This window comes from Toxorhynchites rutilus, chromosome 1 (genome assembly GCF_029784135.1).
Source record: "Toxorhynchites rutilus septentrionalis strain SRP chromosome 1, ASM2978413v1, whole genome shotgun sequence".
Taxonomy (NCBI): domain Eukaryota; kingdom Metazoa; phylum Arthropoda; class Insecta; order Diptera; family Culicidae; genus Toxorhynchites; species Toxorhynchites rutilus.
The window spans coordinates 181514863-181533019 of NC_073744.1; the positions used below are offsets into that span (position 1 = coordinate 181514863).

An 18157-nucleotide genomic window follows, 5' to 3' on the forward strand; every position below is an offset into this window, starting at 1 on the left:
CATAAATTAATGACTAGAACCAACAAAAAGCATATTATCCAGTCTCGCAAACTCAGTCGCTGCAATAAGAGCGTTGGACTGTTGGAAAACTTTCGATCACAGAAAATACCTCCCTCATTGAAACCGTCGAAAACTCTAAAGGTACACACGCTTCCATCCATCGGTGGACAAAGGAAGTTAAGTGGGATTACCCAAAAACAAATGCGTTGCCAGGGGCGTGGAGAGCTCCAGGTGCGCTCGGAGTATTAAACAGGTCAAGCTTCGGTTGTTGTGTTTTGTTTCCTCTTGAGAAGATGAACAATCACTTACTGAAAACTTGGCAAGATAATCCGGATCTGAACAAAAAAGAGCACCGGAGTCAATTTGGGGCTGGGTCCGGATCCGATGGATCCGGGCGGACTGCTCAGGGAAAATTACAATCAGTTCACAATGCGGAGCAAAAAAAAAAGGGAAGCAAATCGAGGGAGTAGCTATTCGATGAATTTTATTACTCGAGGCGTGATAAAGGGATTCCAATTAGGCATAAAGTGGCAAAATAAATGGTAATTATTTTTTTTAATACCTCAGTATTTCTATATCATTTACATTCTGTCTGGTGATCAAACAGCGAATTTCGAAAGAATGTCAATATTGGCTCTTCCTACAAGAATTTTACGTGGTTCAAAACACATTTAATAATATTATAACGAACAACGATAATAAATATCTTCAATTTTATACGGTTCGAGAATTAGATGTGAGAGATTAGACATTGGACGCATAATAAATTCATCGCGTTTATTATTGATTCAACATAATTTGTTTCGGTGTTTTCCCTTCTCACAAAATTGGATTAAATTTTGCTAAACTCAGCAGACTTTTCATTTTTCGGAAGTCAATCATAAAAAATACTGAAGCAGAGATAGCATCGCACTAAAGCCGTCTAAATAATAAAGCAATAAGAACGGATGAGATATCATCGCTATTACGCCATTAAAGTGAGTGCTCTCTGTTTCGTGCGTCTGCCACCCACCCTAACACCCTAACAAAGCTCTTCCTCGAAGGATGAGTATAACAAGCGAAGGCGAAACCGAGACCCTAAATCTCTGTGTAAATAGGGCGATAGCAGCAGTAGCAACAGCAGTTATGTATTGTTGTAATGAAGCAAAAAACGGAACGCGAAACGACGCGTGACTCACCAACTCGACTCGACTCGACAGTAGTTTTCCCGCAGCCCATTCTCTCATATCACTTATCACACACAGCGTGTGCACATCCTTCTTTGGCGGGCGGAGGGATTTCACCCTCGAAATGGCTCACATTTTCGCAAATGTGTAGCACTGACGGAGGTCATTCGTCTCTGCGTATCTGACGATGCAAAGTCATCCCTTTAAATGTAGCATGATGGGAACTGATGTTGAACCGTGATAAATTTTTCTCCTCACAAATTTAGCAATATATTTCCATAAATAATGTCACTTTGATTATCCATTTATCGAGACAATTTCGTCCTCTCTTTTTTTTTCGATTACAGTTTTACGACCTCATCGAGCGGAATCCGATTGCATCGGCAGCCCTGAAGCTGCGAGCGGTGACTGTATTTGCCCCGACGAATCTAGCCTTCCAGCACTACACGGGCAACAAAACGGTGGTGCTGTATCACATATGTGAGTATCCGTTGCAGGAAAATGTGGTATTCAATGTTATCTCGAATCTAAAATCTTAAAAACCTACAAATAAATAACCTTCTAAAAATATGAAAACCTGAAGATCTCAATCCAACTAATTGGAAAAATTCAAAAAAGTATAAAAGAATTGAAAAAATAGAAGTTGAAAATCTAGAAAAAATATGGAAATATATGAAAAAATGAAAAAAAGAAAAAAAGAAAAAAATTAGAAGAACTATAAAAAAATTAACTAAAAACATGAAAAAATGAACAAAGGCTAAAGAATCCTCGAATACAAACAAAAAACTGAAAAATAAAAACAAAATTAAAATTAAATCTTAAAATATATGAAAAAGTCGGAAAAAGTCAGAAAAACAAAGATCCGAGAAATAGGGAAAACGGGTAAAAAAATATCTAAAAATCGTAAGAAACGAATTTAAAGATCCAGAAAACCTAACCATTTCAAAAACATTACATTAAATTCGCAACAAAACAAATTATTCAAAAAAAGGCAAAACATGAAAAAATATAGAAATAAATTAAAAACATAAATCTAAAACAACAAACTTCAAAATTCTGAAAAACAATTATCTGAAAAAAAAACTGAAAAAAATTATCGGAAACTTGGATACTTGCAAAAAATCAAACCATTTCGATGGTAGAATTCTCCCTTGCTCTCCTTTCTTGTAACAATTCGGCTCCAGGAACGGATAGAATTAAGTTCAACTTGTTGAAAAACCTCCCTGATGTGGCGAAACATCGCTTGTTGAATTTATTCAATCGGTTCATGGAGCATAATATTGTTCCAGATAATTGGAGACAAGTAAGAGTTATAGCTATTCAAAAACCCGGAAGGCCCGCGTCCGACTTCAATTCGTACCGCCCAATAGCAATGCTGTCTTGTATACGGAAATTGTTGGAGAAAATGATCTTGTTTCGCCTTGATCGATGGGTTGAAACGAATGGCCTACTCTCAGATACACAATATGGGTTCCGCAGGGGCAAGGGGACGAATGATTGTCTTGCGTTGCTTTCTTCAGAAATTCAAATGGCTTACGCCGAAAAAAAACAAATGGCTTCAGTATTCTTGGACATAAAGGGGGCCTTTGATTCTGTTTCAATAGAGGTTTTGTCAGACAAATTACACTCTCGGGGTCTGCCGCCTCTATTGAATAATATGTTATATAACTTGCTTTGTGAGAAACATTTGAACTTTTCTCACGAAGATTCGGCAGTGAGTCGGGTCTCCTACATGGGCCTCCAACAGGGCTCATGTTCAAGCCCCCTTTTGTACAACTTCTATGTAAGCGACATCGACAATTGCCTTACACAAAATTGCAGCCTAAGACAACTTGCAGATGATGGAGTGGTGTCGGTCGTAGGATGAAACGAATCCGACCTACAAGGACCCTTACAAGATACTTTGAACAATTTTTCAACCTGGGCCATTGGGCTAGGGATCGAATTCTCCACGGAGCAAACAGAGATGGTGGTTTTTTCTAGGAAGCATAGACCAGCAAAACCAAAGCTTCAACTTTTGGGTAAACCGATCACTCATGCTATGTCATTCAAGTATCTTGGGGTCTGGTTCGACTCCAAATGTACTTGGGGGGCCCATATTAGGTATCTGAGTAAAAAACAGGAAGTGGGTTATATCTATGGTATAACCGCAAGGGTGACGTAGGACTATCGTTGATTTAGAGATCATTTGTTTGAAGTTGAATCTAAATCCATCCTGAATGAATGAATAAATAAATATTTGGGTGACTTCAAAAACGAGAGTGTTACTTTGAAGACTCAAGGTTTTATGCATCCAATATTGGATACAAAAAACCTTGTTCTGAAGAATAATCTTCAGAAGCTTTCCTGTTAACTGCACTTGATTGACAAATCACAAAACCAAATGTATGTGGTCGCAGTATTATATGGATAGAAAACATTAAAATAAACTCGCTTGAATGTAATTTTCAATTCCAAGGGGAACTGGCAGATTATTTTTCAGCAACGATCATTTCTTTCCAGGTTTCTTCTCGATAACCAGCAAACGAAAAGAGTTGCGCGCGTGTATGTGTGTGTGGCGGCTGCTTCTATGTCTTCCCGAGGAACCGTATTTCGATGCTGATACTCTCTTGGTCACCTTCTCTTCTCCTTCTGATCGATCGGCTTTTCTGCGCTCCCTCACAGTTAAAACAAACTGATTGCATTTCAGGTCAGGTCAGGCCAGGTAATGAATACCTTGATCCCTCGCCGTTCAGCTCGTTCAGTAACGATGTTGTCTTGTCGATGTCCTCAGGCGTCGTGCACAAATTACGTAACGCAAAAATCCGGATTTTGAACCTCCCCCCCCCCTTTCATAACGCAATTTCCTATCTCTAATAAACAGAAAGTAAAGCAACATCTAACCCCTCCCCCCTTATCGCGTTACGTAATTTGTGCACGACGCCTCACGAAAAATGAATGGGTTTCACCATCAGAATATCATTTCAGTATGCTTTTCGTGCGTGATTGAATCGAGAGAAGGTGCGGTTTACGATGGCAATTTGAAAGGCAAACTAGAGGAGAATGAACTCTCTGAGTATGAAAATTTCGGCGACTGAGCAATAATCGATTGAAAATTATATAATTTTGGCGATACGAAACATTTTCCGTTTTTCATGTTATGCATCCATTATTGGATACGAAAATATCCTACTGATGGGAAAGAATAATCTTCAGAAGCTTTCCAGCTAATTACACTTGATTGAAAAATTACGAAATCAAATGTATTTGGTCGCTGTGTTCGCCATATAATTAGAAAACATTAAAATAAACTCTTTCGCATGGATGTATTCTTCAATTCCCAGGGAACTGGCAGATTATTTTTCAGCAACGATTAGATCTTTCCGGAATTTTCTCGATGCTGTATGGCATCCAAACGAAAATTCTCGTTTCAGTTTGGCCTGCAAAAAACTTTTCTGAACTCTAATCCATCAAATTTGGAGCCCTGAAAAGGGCCGTTGATTATATGCTAAGCTAATATAGCACCCTCTCCTTGGATTCGACGGGCCAGCTGAATGTCCTTGGGCATGATGTGACGCGTTTTACGTGGATAGCACACAAATTTGTATCTTCGAATAAGCCTCCTGCAGCGTCATAACCGCGGAACTTTGGAAGCGCAAGTCGGTTTTGAAGTCCTGAGCAATTCCACGATCCAAAAGCTGCAAAGATAGCTTGCGGATCAGCAATTCGGTCGACTTCCGATAGCGATGAATTTCACGCAAAGTTCCCGGTCGATAGCGATGTGGCTTCTTCACCTATCCTGCGGCTGGTGCGCTTATCCGAGCTGCTTTCGTGTGCCTTACCACTGAAAGACTAACCTGCTATCTGCTTGGTCCCAAACAAACGAGTCGTCACGGTGCGAGAGTAGAGTAAGAAATGAACGAAAGCAAAGGAAGCGTCATTTTATAACCTGTTTTCGAAGCTATCATTAAGCTATTGAAACAATTTTCCGACTCAATAAATAGCAATCATATAATTCTTGGATATTTTATCTTTTGTATGAAATGATTATCACTGTTCCGTTGATCCGAAGCAGAATGAATCACGCTTAAAGAAGGAATGGATTTTTTCTTGGAATTTACTCAGCAAAAATAATGCCCTTTCCCAACACTTAAAAACGACAAACGGTAAACAGTTTCATCAAAGTGATTTCTTCGATATGGGGATATATTCACTACATCATGTCATGTATTTCAAATTCTTCATTATGAAATCCATATCCATGGCACCTATCGGTATCGAATTATCATCGACACCACGATTTTCGCTAAATGCTCCTTTCAGTTCGGCCTGTAAAAAACTTTTCTGTACTCTAATCCATCAAATTTGGAGCCCTGAAAAGGGCCGTTGATTATATGCTAAGCTAATATAGCACGCTCTCCTCGGATACGATGGGCCAGCTGGATGTCCTTGGGCATGATGTGACGCGTTTTGCATGGATAGCACACAAATTGGTATCTTCGAATAAGCCTCCTGCAGCGTCATAGCCGCGGAACTTTGGAAGCGCAAGTCGGTTTTGAAGTCCTGAGCAATTCCACGAACCAAATGCTGCAAAGGTAACTTGCGGATCAGCAATTCGGTCGACTTCTGATAGCGACGAATTTCATGCGAAGTTCCCGGTCGATAGCGATGTGGCTTCTTCACGCTTCCTGCGGCTGGTGCGCTTATCCGAGCTGCTTTCGTGGTGCCTTACCACCGAAGGACTAACGAGCTGTCTGCTTAGTCCCGATGACACGAGTCCTCACGGTGCGAGAGTAGAGTAAGAAATGAACGAAAGCAAGGGAAGTGTCATTTTATAAAACATAAAAGAATGTAAGCCTCACCCTCTTTATTATATAAGCTTACTGTATACTCACGAATATAATAAGGGTGGGATTTAGATTCTATACTTTTATGGTTTATAAAATGACGCTTCCTTTGCTTTCGTTCTTAGAGACGAATGAACTCTCAGAGTTTAAAGTCTCTCTAATTCAATACCTTCCTTCCTTCCTTGCTTTCGTTCATTTCTTACTCTACTCTCGCACCGTGACGACTCGAGCTCGTTAGTCATTCGGTGGTAAGGCACACGAAGTCAGCTCGGATAAGCGCACCAGCAGCAGGATAGGTGGAGAAGCCACATCGCTATCGACCGGGAACTTTGCGTGAAATTCATCGCTATCAGAAGTCGACCGAATTGCTGATCCGCAGCTACCTTTGCAGCATTTGGATCGTGGAATTGCTCAGGACTTCAAAACCGACTTGCGCTTCCAAAGTTCCGCGGCTATGACGCTGCAGGAGGCTTATTCGAAGATACCAATTTGTGTGCTATCCATGCAAAACGCGTCACATCATGCCCAAGGACATCTAGCTGGCCCATCGTATCCGAGGAGAGCGTGCTATATTAGCTTAGCATATAATCAACGGCCCTTCTCAGGGCTCCAAATTTGATGGATTAGAGTACAGAAAAGTTTTTTACAGGCCGAACTGAAAGGAGCATTTAGCGAAAATCGTGGTTTCGATAATAATTCGTTACCGATAGGTGCCATGGATATGGATTTCTTAATGAAGAATATGAAATACATGACATGATGTAGTGAATATATCCAAAGAAATCACTTTGGTGAAACTGCATTATAAAATTATTTGTGTACGAATGCCGCAATCGATAGTCGACTCTAATTTGCGCTGGGTAATTTCCTCGGAGGACTCGATTCCTCCTTTGAGCATTAATAATCTCTTTCTGGCAAAACGATGTGGTATGAATCACATTATTTGAATGATAGAATGAAGAAGTTTTCTGCCAATTTCCTTCAACCTCCAAACGTATCTTTCTCTCGTTTGTCGTTTTCGCGTTCGCTAATCCTTTCTCACAACACCCATTTCTCGTTTGAGAAATTGTTGAGTAAACATTGTTTGCCAGTGCGCGTAGAGCGGGAATTCCTAAAGATTCATTGCACCTCTAATAAATTGCCGAAAGACGTGGTCTTACGTTGATCGCACTTGATTGAAAAAATCCAAAACCAAATGTATTTGGTTGCAGTGTTATATGGATAGAAAACATTGAAATAAACTCTTTCGCATGAATGTATTTTTCAATTCCCAGGGGAACTGGCAGATTATTTTTCAGCAACGATGATAGCAACGAGAATTCCGCGCGTGTATGTGTGTGTGTGTGTGTGTGTGGCGGCTGCTCCGATGTTTCAAGCGGAACCGTGGCATCACTCTCCTCCTGATGGATTCCCTTTTGGCCTTAGGTGCACAAACAGGCTCTTGGTGACACCGTTCATCAGCGTTTTCATGATAAACGAAATTAGCTTCACAACAACAGCGACAACATGCTCCAATCGCTGTTCAATCATAACTGAGTGGGTTTACGAGCGGCGCTCTCTTATATACCGATTGGTGATTTCAATAGCCTGTTTTGAAAGCAATTTTAAGACTATTGAAACAAGGTTTTGGATGAAAAAGTAACAAGTATATGACGCGTAGACATTTTATCTTTCAAATGAAGTGTTTATCATACCATTTCGTTCAGTTGTTTAAGAGCTATTAACGCTCAAAATCTCGGTCTCCAGCGTAACGCTTTCGTTCTCGAAACTTTGGTTTTACACCCCGGTATAGAAATGAAAGACGTAGTCCTACGTCAAAATGTCAACAAAGAATAAACTTTCTCCGTACAATTACCGGCACCTGGTGGGGAGCCCATCCCGATGATCTTATTATGTTGTATCGAACAACTATTCTCTCAGTGATGGAGTATGGCAGTTTCTGTTTTCAATCAGCTGCCAAAACACACCTCATTAAACTCGAGCGAATTCAGTATCTTTGTCTCCGTATTGCGTTGGGATGTATGCCCTCAACGCATACCATGAGCCTCGAGGTTTTGGCAGGCGTACTCCCACTAAAAGATCGCTTCAATTTATTATCTCTTCGGTTCCTCATCCGGTGTAAGGTTATGAATCCATTGGTGATCGGAAATTTTGAGCAATTGATCGAGCTAAATTTTCATTCTGGATTCATGAATTCATATCATGAATTCACCTCTATGCAGGTTGTTCCTTCTTCGTATATTCCCAACCGTGTTTGTTTTCCTGACTGCATCAATTCCTCTGTACATTTCGATCTGTTCATGAAGGAGAAAATCCATGAAAATCCAGATTATCTTAGATTAGGGTTCGTTCCTACAATCTTCAATGCAAAGTATGGGCGTGTCAATTGTGATAATATATACTTTACTGATGGGTCCTCTATGAATGAATCTACAGGATTTGGAGTGTTCAACGTATTTTTAGCACCTCACACAGTCTTCAGAATCCTTGCTCGGTATATATTGCTGAATTGGCAGCGATACACTGGGCGCTGGACAGCGTCGCCTCACGACCTGTTGAACACTATTACATTGTAACGGATAGTCTTAGCTCTGTCGAATCTATCCGTTCAGTGAGGCCGGAAAAGCACTCGCCGTACTTCCTTGAGAGAATACGAGAAATTTCGAGTGCTTTAACCAGACGCTGTTATGTCATTACCTTTGTCTGGGTCCCTTCACATTGCTCAATTCCGGGTAACGAGAGGGCTGACTCATTGGCAAAGGTAGGTGCAATTGAAGGCGATATTTACAGCGTCAAATCGCCTTCAATGAATTTTATTCTTTAGTTCGTAAAAATACCATCGTTAGCTGGCAACGCAAATGGAACGAAGATGAATTGGGCCGATGGCTCCACTCAATTATCCCTAAGGTTAGCCTCAAACCATGGTTCAAAAGTCTGGACTTGAGTCGGGACTTTATTCGCACCTTCTCCCGACTCATGTCCAATCACTGTTCGTTAAACGCGCTACTCTTTCGTTTTGATCTCGCCGACATCAATATCTGTGCCTGTGGCCAAGGTTACCACGACATCGAACACGTTGTTTGGTCGTGCGAGGAGTATCTTGTTGCCAGATCGAATTTAGAAAACTCTCTTCGGACTAGAGGAAGGCAGCCCAATGTGCCGGTGAGAGATGTGTTGGCTGGTTTAGACCTTGATTACATGTCCCAAATATATGTCTTCCTAAAAGTTATCGATCTTCGTGTCTGATTGTCCTTATATCCTTATATTCTACCTTTTCCTTTTCCTTCGCGAGAATAAGGTGAAATGTAAATACATATTAGATATAAGATAGGCTTAAGAATTGAGTGTAATGAATGTGAGTGTGAATGTGAGAGTGAACATTGTCAACATATCCTTTTATCCCTTCCTTCTCCTGAAGAAAATATGTCACCCTTCTAAACTCGAGTAGACCGCGAGTAATCGGTTTTCTACACCATTAACATTAGAATTAAGGAAAAATGTTTATATATACTTATAACAATACAGTCAGGAGTTTGGCTCCTTTAAACTTATGTAACTGAGCCTGTAAAAATAAACGATTTAATAAAAAAAAAAATCAAACCAAAAGTAACTGAAAATTTAAATTCAGAAGAAATTCGGATTCGGAAAAATGTCCGAAAAAAATTTGAAAAATATATAAAAATTAAAATTTAACAAAACCAGAAAAAGGCGAAAAAATATTGAAAGCAAAAAAAAAATCTAAACAAATAATTTAAACCAAATTCTGAAATAACTAAAACCATAACCATAAAAAATATTTTTAAAAATTTATTTTTAATTTAGAAAACAAATAAATACTACTTAACAGAAACCCTAAAATAACAAACATTATTATAGAATCTAAAAGAAGGAAAAAAGTGGAAGAATTTGGTGGAAATCGGAACAAAAATAAAAAAATATATTCTGAAACAGATCCTGACAAAAACTGACTGAATCTGATTAAACTCGAAAAAAAACTGGAAAGTTTTGATAAATATAGGAAATCTTGGAAGATATAAACAAGACTGAAAAAATTTCCAAAAAAATAAAAATAAAAAAAACCCTCAAAAGATCTCATGAAATCCAAAGAGATTTTTGTAATGCAATAAATTTAAAATAAGCATATCCTAAAATATATACAGAAAATAGAAAACTGAAAATTTGAATTAGCCTCACAAAAAAGCTAAAAAAATCGAAAAAGATCAGATACGTAAAAAGAGCAAAACAATAAATAAAATAAGAAAAGCCGCGAAATACGAAAAAAGCTGAATGAATTAAAACTGCAAAAAATCTAAAAATGTTTGGAAAAATCGAAAACAAATCTGAAAAACAGCGAAAAAAATGTGAAAGACATCAGAGAAAGCGGAAACAAAAATTCGAATGTCGGAAAAACTTTGAATCTGAATATAAAGAAAAGCTGAATAAAACAAAATTGAAAAACATGAAAGAATCTCAAAAGTTAAAAAAAATGAGAGAATCTGGAAAAAAATAAAAAAAGAACAAAAATGAAAAAACCTTTTGGAACTGATTCTGACAAAAACTGAAAAAATCTCATCGAATACGAAACAAAAAAAAAACTGAAAAATTTCCAAAAATATTGGAAAACTAAAAGAATCGAGGGATTTGATCAAGTCTGAAAGAATCTAAAAAATATATCTATTATAACAAAATCTGGAAAATAAATCAGAAAAACCGGAAAACAGGGAAACATGTAAAACGTGTTAACAAACAAAAAACTGTAAAATTTCCAAAAATATTGGAAAACTAAAAAAAAATCTTGAAGGATTTGATCAAATCTGAAAATAGGGAAACATATAAAACGAGTTAACACAGTACTGTACCATTTCGTCAACACGTATCCTGGGATAACGATCCGTCATCAAAACCAGACCCCAGCCATGCGTAGGCACATACAGAACGAAATAACGAAAGTGAGGCGATTAGAACGAGACGAGAAAATGTGTAAGAATAAGATAATGCTAGAGTCTGATAGGCTTTGTGAAACTCTAGCATAGATATAATATTCAGCCCCTTTTAAGTCCTCAATCAGTAAGGAGCATCGCTCCCAACGCAATAAATTTAGTTTTGTTTTTTAACTAACGTCTAATCAACAAATAACAATCTGAAAAAAAAAATCTTATAAAACCAAATAAATCTAAAAAAGTTAAAACCATGGAAAAACCTGAAAATATGTTGAAAAATTTAAAAGATAATTGGAAAAATGGGAAAAGAGGAAATAAAAATTCTAAATTCGGAAAAATTTAACTGAAAAAGATTGTAAATATCCGGAAAAAAAACTGAAAAGATCTCATATAATCCAAAGAGATTTTATTTTAATCAAATAAATTCAAAATGACCATATCATAAAATCTATACAAAAAATAGAAAACCAGTCGAAAATTTGAACCAGTCTTACTAAAAAATCTAAAAAAAGTCGAAAAAAATCCAATACGCAAATAAATTAAAAATTGTCATGAAACTCGAATAAATCTGAATATAAAAAAAATATATCGCACAAGATATGAGGAAAAAATATATCGCACAAGATATGAGGAAAATAAAAAAATTACGAAAAAAATCTCAATATATTTGTAAAAATCGAAAAAAACGGAAAAAATATGAGGGAATCGAAAAAAAAGGAACAAAATTTAAAAACATAAAAAAAGTCTTTCGTCATCTGAACAAAAGTCTGACTACATTTGAACATGAAGAGAATATGAAGAGAATCTGAAAAGAATGTGTAAATAAAGTATTTAATAAATCGGAAAAATGGAAGGGAACAAAAAAAAACAAAGAAAAATAATACATTTGGAAAAATCGAAACATCGAAAAAAGCGAACATAACATCATAAGAAACGTGAAAAAAAATTGTATTTTTAGGGTTAGGGTTAGGGTTTTTTTTTGTCAATTCTTGTCAGTTTATTGTCAAACATTGTATACATGTATATCTTCAAATTTGCATTTCATTGTTTAATTAATTCTCAAACTCTAATAAATGTATGGCACCTTCGATTCCATGTATGCGTTTCATATAAACGACGAGCAATTTCAAAATGCTTGCTCTGTGTTGTCTGCATATTCCCAAGCGCAAGGCTTAACAGTTGCGAAAAAGATAAAGCCCTTCTTATTAAAGTCGTAAAAATAGATTGTAACAAAATGAAAAAAAAATAACAATCTATCAGACCAATAATAAAAAAAACAAAAATAGAGAAAATAAAAAAAAAGTTCAAAAATTTAAGAAACAAATCGGAAAAATGGAAAATCTAACAAATAAATGAAGCCAAATCGAAACGAAATACATTATAAAAATTGTTCACAAAAATCAGAATAAAACAAATCAATTTAAAAAACCTATAGAGATCAGAAACAATATCGAAAAAAACGGAACAAATAAGAAAAAAATAGAAATGAAAATTCAGGAATAAAATTACTCTGAAAAAAAACGGGCAAAGATGCAAAGAAATTGAAAAAAAGAAATCAAAACATGTCGAAAAGTACAAGAACAAATCGGAGAAAAAATTAAAACAAAATGAGGAAAAAAGAACAAACAAAATCGTTAATTATTTTTTCATTGTTGACAAATTTGATAGAAATCGTTGAAAATCGAATAAATATTGAGTAAATCGAAATATTCGAAAAACGTGCAAAAAATCGTACAAACATCGGAAAATTTAGAAAAAAAAAACACAAACAAAAGCTATCAGAAAAATAAGAAAAGGTATCTGTTGGAGCGAGAAACAATAATACCACAAAAAGATCAGAGCAACCGAGATTGTGGATTACATTCACAGAGTAGTTCTTTCTGATCAATTCACATAAATGTATCAGGATTAAACTGTTTTATTATCTCTGATAAAATCGAATTACTGATTCAAGTATCCAAAGCGAATCTCTCCGGCCAATGCGCAAATAGTATCGAAAAAAAAACGAGAAATTCGGAAAAGATTGGGAAAAAAATCGAAAAAAATCGAGAAACATCCGATAAAAACGTTCGAAAGATCGTATCAAAAATTTAGAAAAAAAAATTTAAAAAATAGAGTGAAAATAGAAACCAAATTGGTAAACAAGGTAAAAAAATCTAACAAAAATCTGATAAATATCGGGAAACCCGAAACAGAATAGGACAAAAATTCAGAACAAATTGGCAATAGATGAAAATTGGACAAAAAATCAATAAAAAATAAGAATACCCGGGAAAATCGAAGAAATGGAAAAATTCGAACAAAAAAAAAACAGAACAAAATCAGAAAAAAAACAAACAGACAGACAGAAAAAATTAGAATTATGGAACATTTGAATACTTAAAAAATAACATTCGAGTCAAATTCTGAAAATATAATTCTGGCCTGATGAGTCTTGAATTTTATCGTCGGTCCAATCAGTTTCAATGTAGATGTCGATTCTTTTGGTTGTATTTATAAGTTGCCCTTTGACGTGCTGCGAGTATTGCAATGCATTCGATATACGGGATCAAAGAAAACTCTAAGCTCACAATTTTTCTAACGAAAATTATAATAACAACGAAAACAATACTTGCAAAATAGATTATATTTCAGCTCAATTTAGATAAAAAGTAACAATAAGGAACAATAACAAGATCTAAATGAACCGTTGTAGCACCACAATGTTTCATACTATAGAGCTATTCTCCAAAAACGCTTAACACACACATTTCATAGCGATACTTTTATTTTGACACATTGCTTTAGAAAACGGTGTTCGAGATGTGCTGCCAATAAAAAGATTGTAAGCGAGACTCGAGTTTAATTAGCCGCATTGTAATTAAAATATCGGACTGCGATTAATGTAGTTTCAATAGCAGACCCAAAGTCCACCGGAACGGGAGTCAAATGACATCCAGTTCACACCCGTGCTAACTTTTTTTTTCTTTTTCGAATGAAAGAAAAACTTTTTTTCAAATAATTAAAATCGAACCCAATACCGGATCGGGTTTCAAAAGAACTGGATTAGCGGAGCGAAGCGAAGCCCGCAGAAGCCGGGCGATGGAAGAAGCGAGTGAAAATTGCGAATAAAAAGCCATGAGATGAACTTCATCGAAACTGTCAGCAGCGGCGTGTCCTGGAAAAAGGGTCAACGCGGGGAAAAGTTTAATTAAAATTTAAATTAACAGCTGCACATTCAGTGATTGCCGATTTCCGCATCTCCTTCTGTGTGTTTCTTTCTTTCGGATGGATATTTTCCGATGAGTTTTTTTTTCCACATCGATGGTTCAAGGTAGTGGTGTAAAGCTTTACTGTTTTCATTTCGATGTTGGCTAAGCGGTTTTAAGTTCAGAGCCGATTGAATTCTGCGAGAAAGAGAGATAGAGTAAAGTTTTTCCTTTGCTGGTAAAGTTATGTTCTGAACAACAGTGAATCGGATTCTTTTCTTTACTTTGTTTGCAACGGAGATAAATATACTCAGCTCGGAAGTTTTCAATCGGATAGGCGGCTTACCAACAGCTTGGCTTCGGAGTTTAGTTCAAGTTTCGATCATCGCTTGACGGTCATTAGTTAGTACATGCGATTCAGTTCAACAACTATTTTGCGTCCAACTAAAATTCCGACCATTTCAGCCTCAGATTTTTTTTTTTTGCAGCAGAAGACACGATGGTAATAAATCATCTTGCAATGAAGCAATTGTCTGTGAAATTGAGAAAATATTCAACTCGATCCTCTTCGATTAATGCATTTTAGAAATAATTTTTCAACGCAAGACTTCATCTTTCTGAAAGAATTCCGATTTCGAAAAATACCTCGTTTCGATGATATATTTTAAATGTTGATAGCTTAACTTGTTTCGAGCGGATACCGAACATTTCATTCATTAGAAAATTATTTCCGTTGATTAAATTCTGCTTTACAATAAAGAATTATAGATGCTTATTCTAGACATTCATTTCACTGAGACTGAAAATGAGTGAAAATGAGCGCGGCAACATTGTTAAATACATAATTTGTTTAGAACATTATTTTCATACCTGTTCATGAATGTCACGAATACTGACGGAATTAGCTGAAAACAGTTACGGTAAAAACAATGGTTTGGGCAGACTAATTTTTTAAAATTTGTAATTTGAAAATTTTTATTTTTCTTTGTTTTTATTTTTGTTTTAAAAAAAACAATAAGCACAATAAATAGTGCTCTTGCTGCGGCAACCGGTCAATTTCTTTTTTACCGTACTTTTTAGTACGTGCAAAGTTGTTTGCTTCAGAATTCATTCTCAGAATTTACACAAATCTAACTCATTCCAGATCCCATAATCAAGGGGGAAGAGAAATATTAACAAAGACTCCACTTTTTCTCCCTGGGTATGAGTATAGAAGAAATTTCATTTACGGTTTTCATTCTAGTATCTCAACAGCATTTCTTAAGGCTAACATCGAGCTTACACCATGCAAGTTGGGATCCGTTTGGTTTGAAACAATTTTTATTTTGGTTTTTTTTTCTGGAACATTTTTGTATTCAATATTCTTGTTTATCAGATTTTTGTATTTTTTTTAGTATTTTTGATTTTAGAATTTCCGGATTCTGTATTTTTTCAAACTTTAGATCTCTCCTTAGAGGTTTTTTTGATTGTAGATTTTTGGTTGTCAGCTTTCTATGCTCTGTATTTTAAAATTTTGAAACGTTAGATATTCCGATTTTATATTTTTGAAATACGGTTTCGAATTTCAATTTCTTCTTCTTTTGGATTTTGGATTCTTGAATATAACATTTCTGGATTTTAGATTGGCCGATTTCTAGATTTAAAATTTAAGTATTTTTGGTTTTGGAAATTTCGGATTCTAGATTTTTTAACTTCAGATCTTTTGTTACAGATCTTATGAATTGTATACATTGGCTGTCATTTTTTTTTATTCTTAATTTGAGAATTTAGAAATATTTGATTTTAAGGATTATAGATTTTTTAACTTTAAATTTTTAGTCTTCGATTTCTTTTTTTGGATTTTAGATTTTCCAACTTCAGATTTCAAGATTTTATATTTTTTGTGATAAGATGCTTTATGTTTTAATTTTTAATTTTTAAATTGAAGATTTTGTAAACTTTAGATCTCTTTATTAAAGATTTTTTGTATTTTAGTTTTTTTTTAGATTTTTGGATTTTATATTTTTTATTGTCAGATACTAAATTTTGGATAAATGATTTATTAATACTTGAATTCTTGATTAGAGATTTTAGTTTTTTGATTGCCTAATTTTTAGATTCTAAATTTCAGAATATGACTTTTTTTGATCTTTCGGATTTTTAGATTTTTATGTTCCAGATTTTACGAGTTATGGATTTCAGACTTTTGAAGCTTATATTTCTGGATTTTTGATATTCTATGGTTTCTGAAGTTTGAATAGTTGATTTTTGGATCTTACATTTACGACCTATGAATCTCTCGATTCAAGATTTTTTGTATTTTAGATTATACATTTTTTGGGTTCAGAGTTTTAGGTTTTGAATTTTTGAATTTTTGGGTATTAAATCTTTGAACTTTACAATTTTGTGTTAATTTTTGGATCCCATATTTTTCAAAATATGGAAGTTCAAAAATCAAAACTCAAAAATTAGGAATTCTAAAATTTTGAATAAAAAAACTGACAACCAAACGTGTACAAAAAATATTTTCAAAAATTTGGGATCCAAAAATTAACACAAAATTGTAAAGTTCAAAGGTTTAATATCCAAAAATTCAAAACCTAAAACTCTGAACCTAAAAAATTTAGAATCTACAAATTTTATAATCTAAAATACAAAAAATCTTGAATCGAGAGATTCATAGGTCGTGAATGTATGATCCAAAAATCAATTATTCAAACTTCAGAAACCATAGAATATCAAAAATCCAGAAATCTAAGCTTCAAAAGTCTGAAATCCATAACTCGTGAAATCTGGAACATAAAAATCTAAAATCCGAAAGATCAAAAAAAGTCATATTCTGATATGTTTTGAATTTGTGGTTTTTGTTTTTTTTCCAGTTTAGATTTTTGAACATCAGATATAGAGATTTTTGGTTGTCGAAAAAAGCAAAATACTGTGATAAGTATTTTTTAATACTTATTTTTGGGATTCAAAACTTTCAGACTTCTGATTTCAAACGTCATATTTTTGAATTTCTTGATTCTATTTTTTTTTCATTTTATATTTTTCGACGTTGGGGACTTTCGATTTTTGGAATTTTATATTTTTTAATTTGCGTGTTTTAGTTTTTTAAACTACAGATTTTTGTAATACAATTTTTCAGATTTTGGTTTTTTTAAGATTTTAGATTTTTTAATATAAGATTTTTGGGTTTTTTTATTATCACATTTTTAAAATTTAAATTGTTTTGAAAACTTTAGAATCCTAGTTTTTTTTTTTTTGATTTTTGATTTTTGGATTTCAGTTTTTTTGACGTCTTATTTTTAGATTCTGTATTTTTATTTTATTTTTTTTTTATTTTTATTTTAACTCTTTTGCAAATTTTTGTTCTAATTTTTTTTTAGTTTTTAAGTTTGATTTCTTGTTTTTGATTTTTTGTATTTTAGATTTTTCGATGTAAGATTTTTAGATTCTGAACTTTTGGATTTTTGGAATGTTTTAATTTTTGATTTTGTTTTTTTGAACTCTTCAAAAATTTTGGGATTTATTCTTGTTTTTTTTTTTTGGATATCATATTTCAAAGAATAAGATTTCTTGATTTTTTGTTGTCATGTTTTTTAAGACTAAATTCCAAATCCTTGTTTTTTGGAATTTTAGTATCTTTGTTTTTGGAATTTTCTTTGTTTTTTGTAGGGTTTTTGGATTCGAGATTTTTTTGTGTTAGTTTTGGACCATTATGGTTTTGAATTTTAGATTTTTGAATTTTGTTTCCTTGATTTTGAACCTTGGATATCTTGATTTTTAATTTTTGGATTCAAGATTTTTAGATTCTGGATGTTTGTGCTCACACGGGCAAGTGGTTAATGTTACAGCTTATCATGCCGACGGTTCGGGTTCGATTCACGTTCTGATTTTTTTATTAGAGATTTTTCTTAGTTTAGATTTTTGATATTGGTTTTTCAGTATTTAGATTTTATTTTTTTTGGAATCAAAATTTAGACAATAAAACAAGATGGTATTATAGATTTCCTGGATTTCAATAGATTATTGTATTTGATTTTTTAAAATTTCAGATT

General features: G+C 34.4%; 1 protein-coding gene across 1 annotated transcript in view; it reads left to right on the forward strand.

The window, feature by feature from the left end:
* The window catches only part of LOC129761623 (fasciclin-1-like), a 308799-nt gene that overhangs the window by 239595 nt on the left and 51047 nt on the right, over positions 1–18157 (forward strand). The window contains 1 exon segment of the mRNA XM_055759359.1: positions 1514–1646. Within this exon segment, the coding sequence (XP_055615334.1) occupies positions 1514–1646 (133 nt within the window).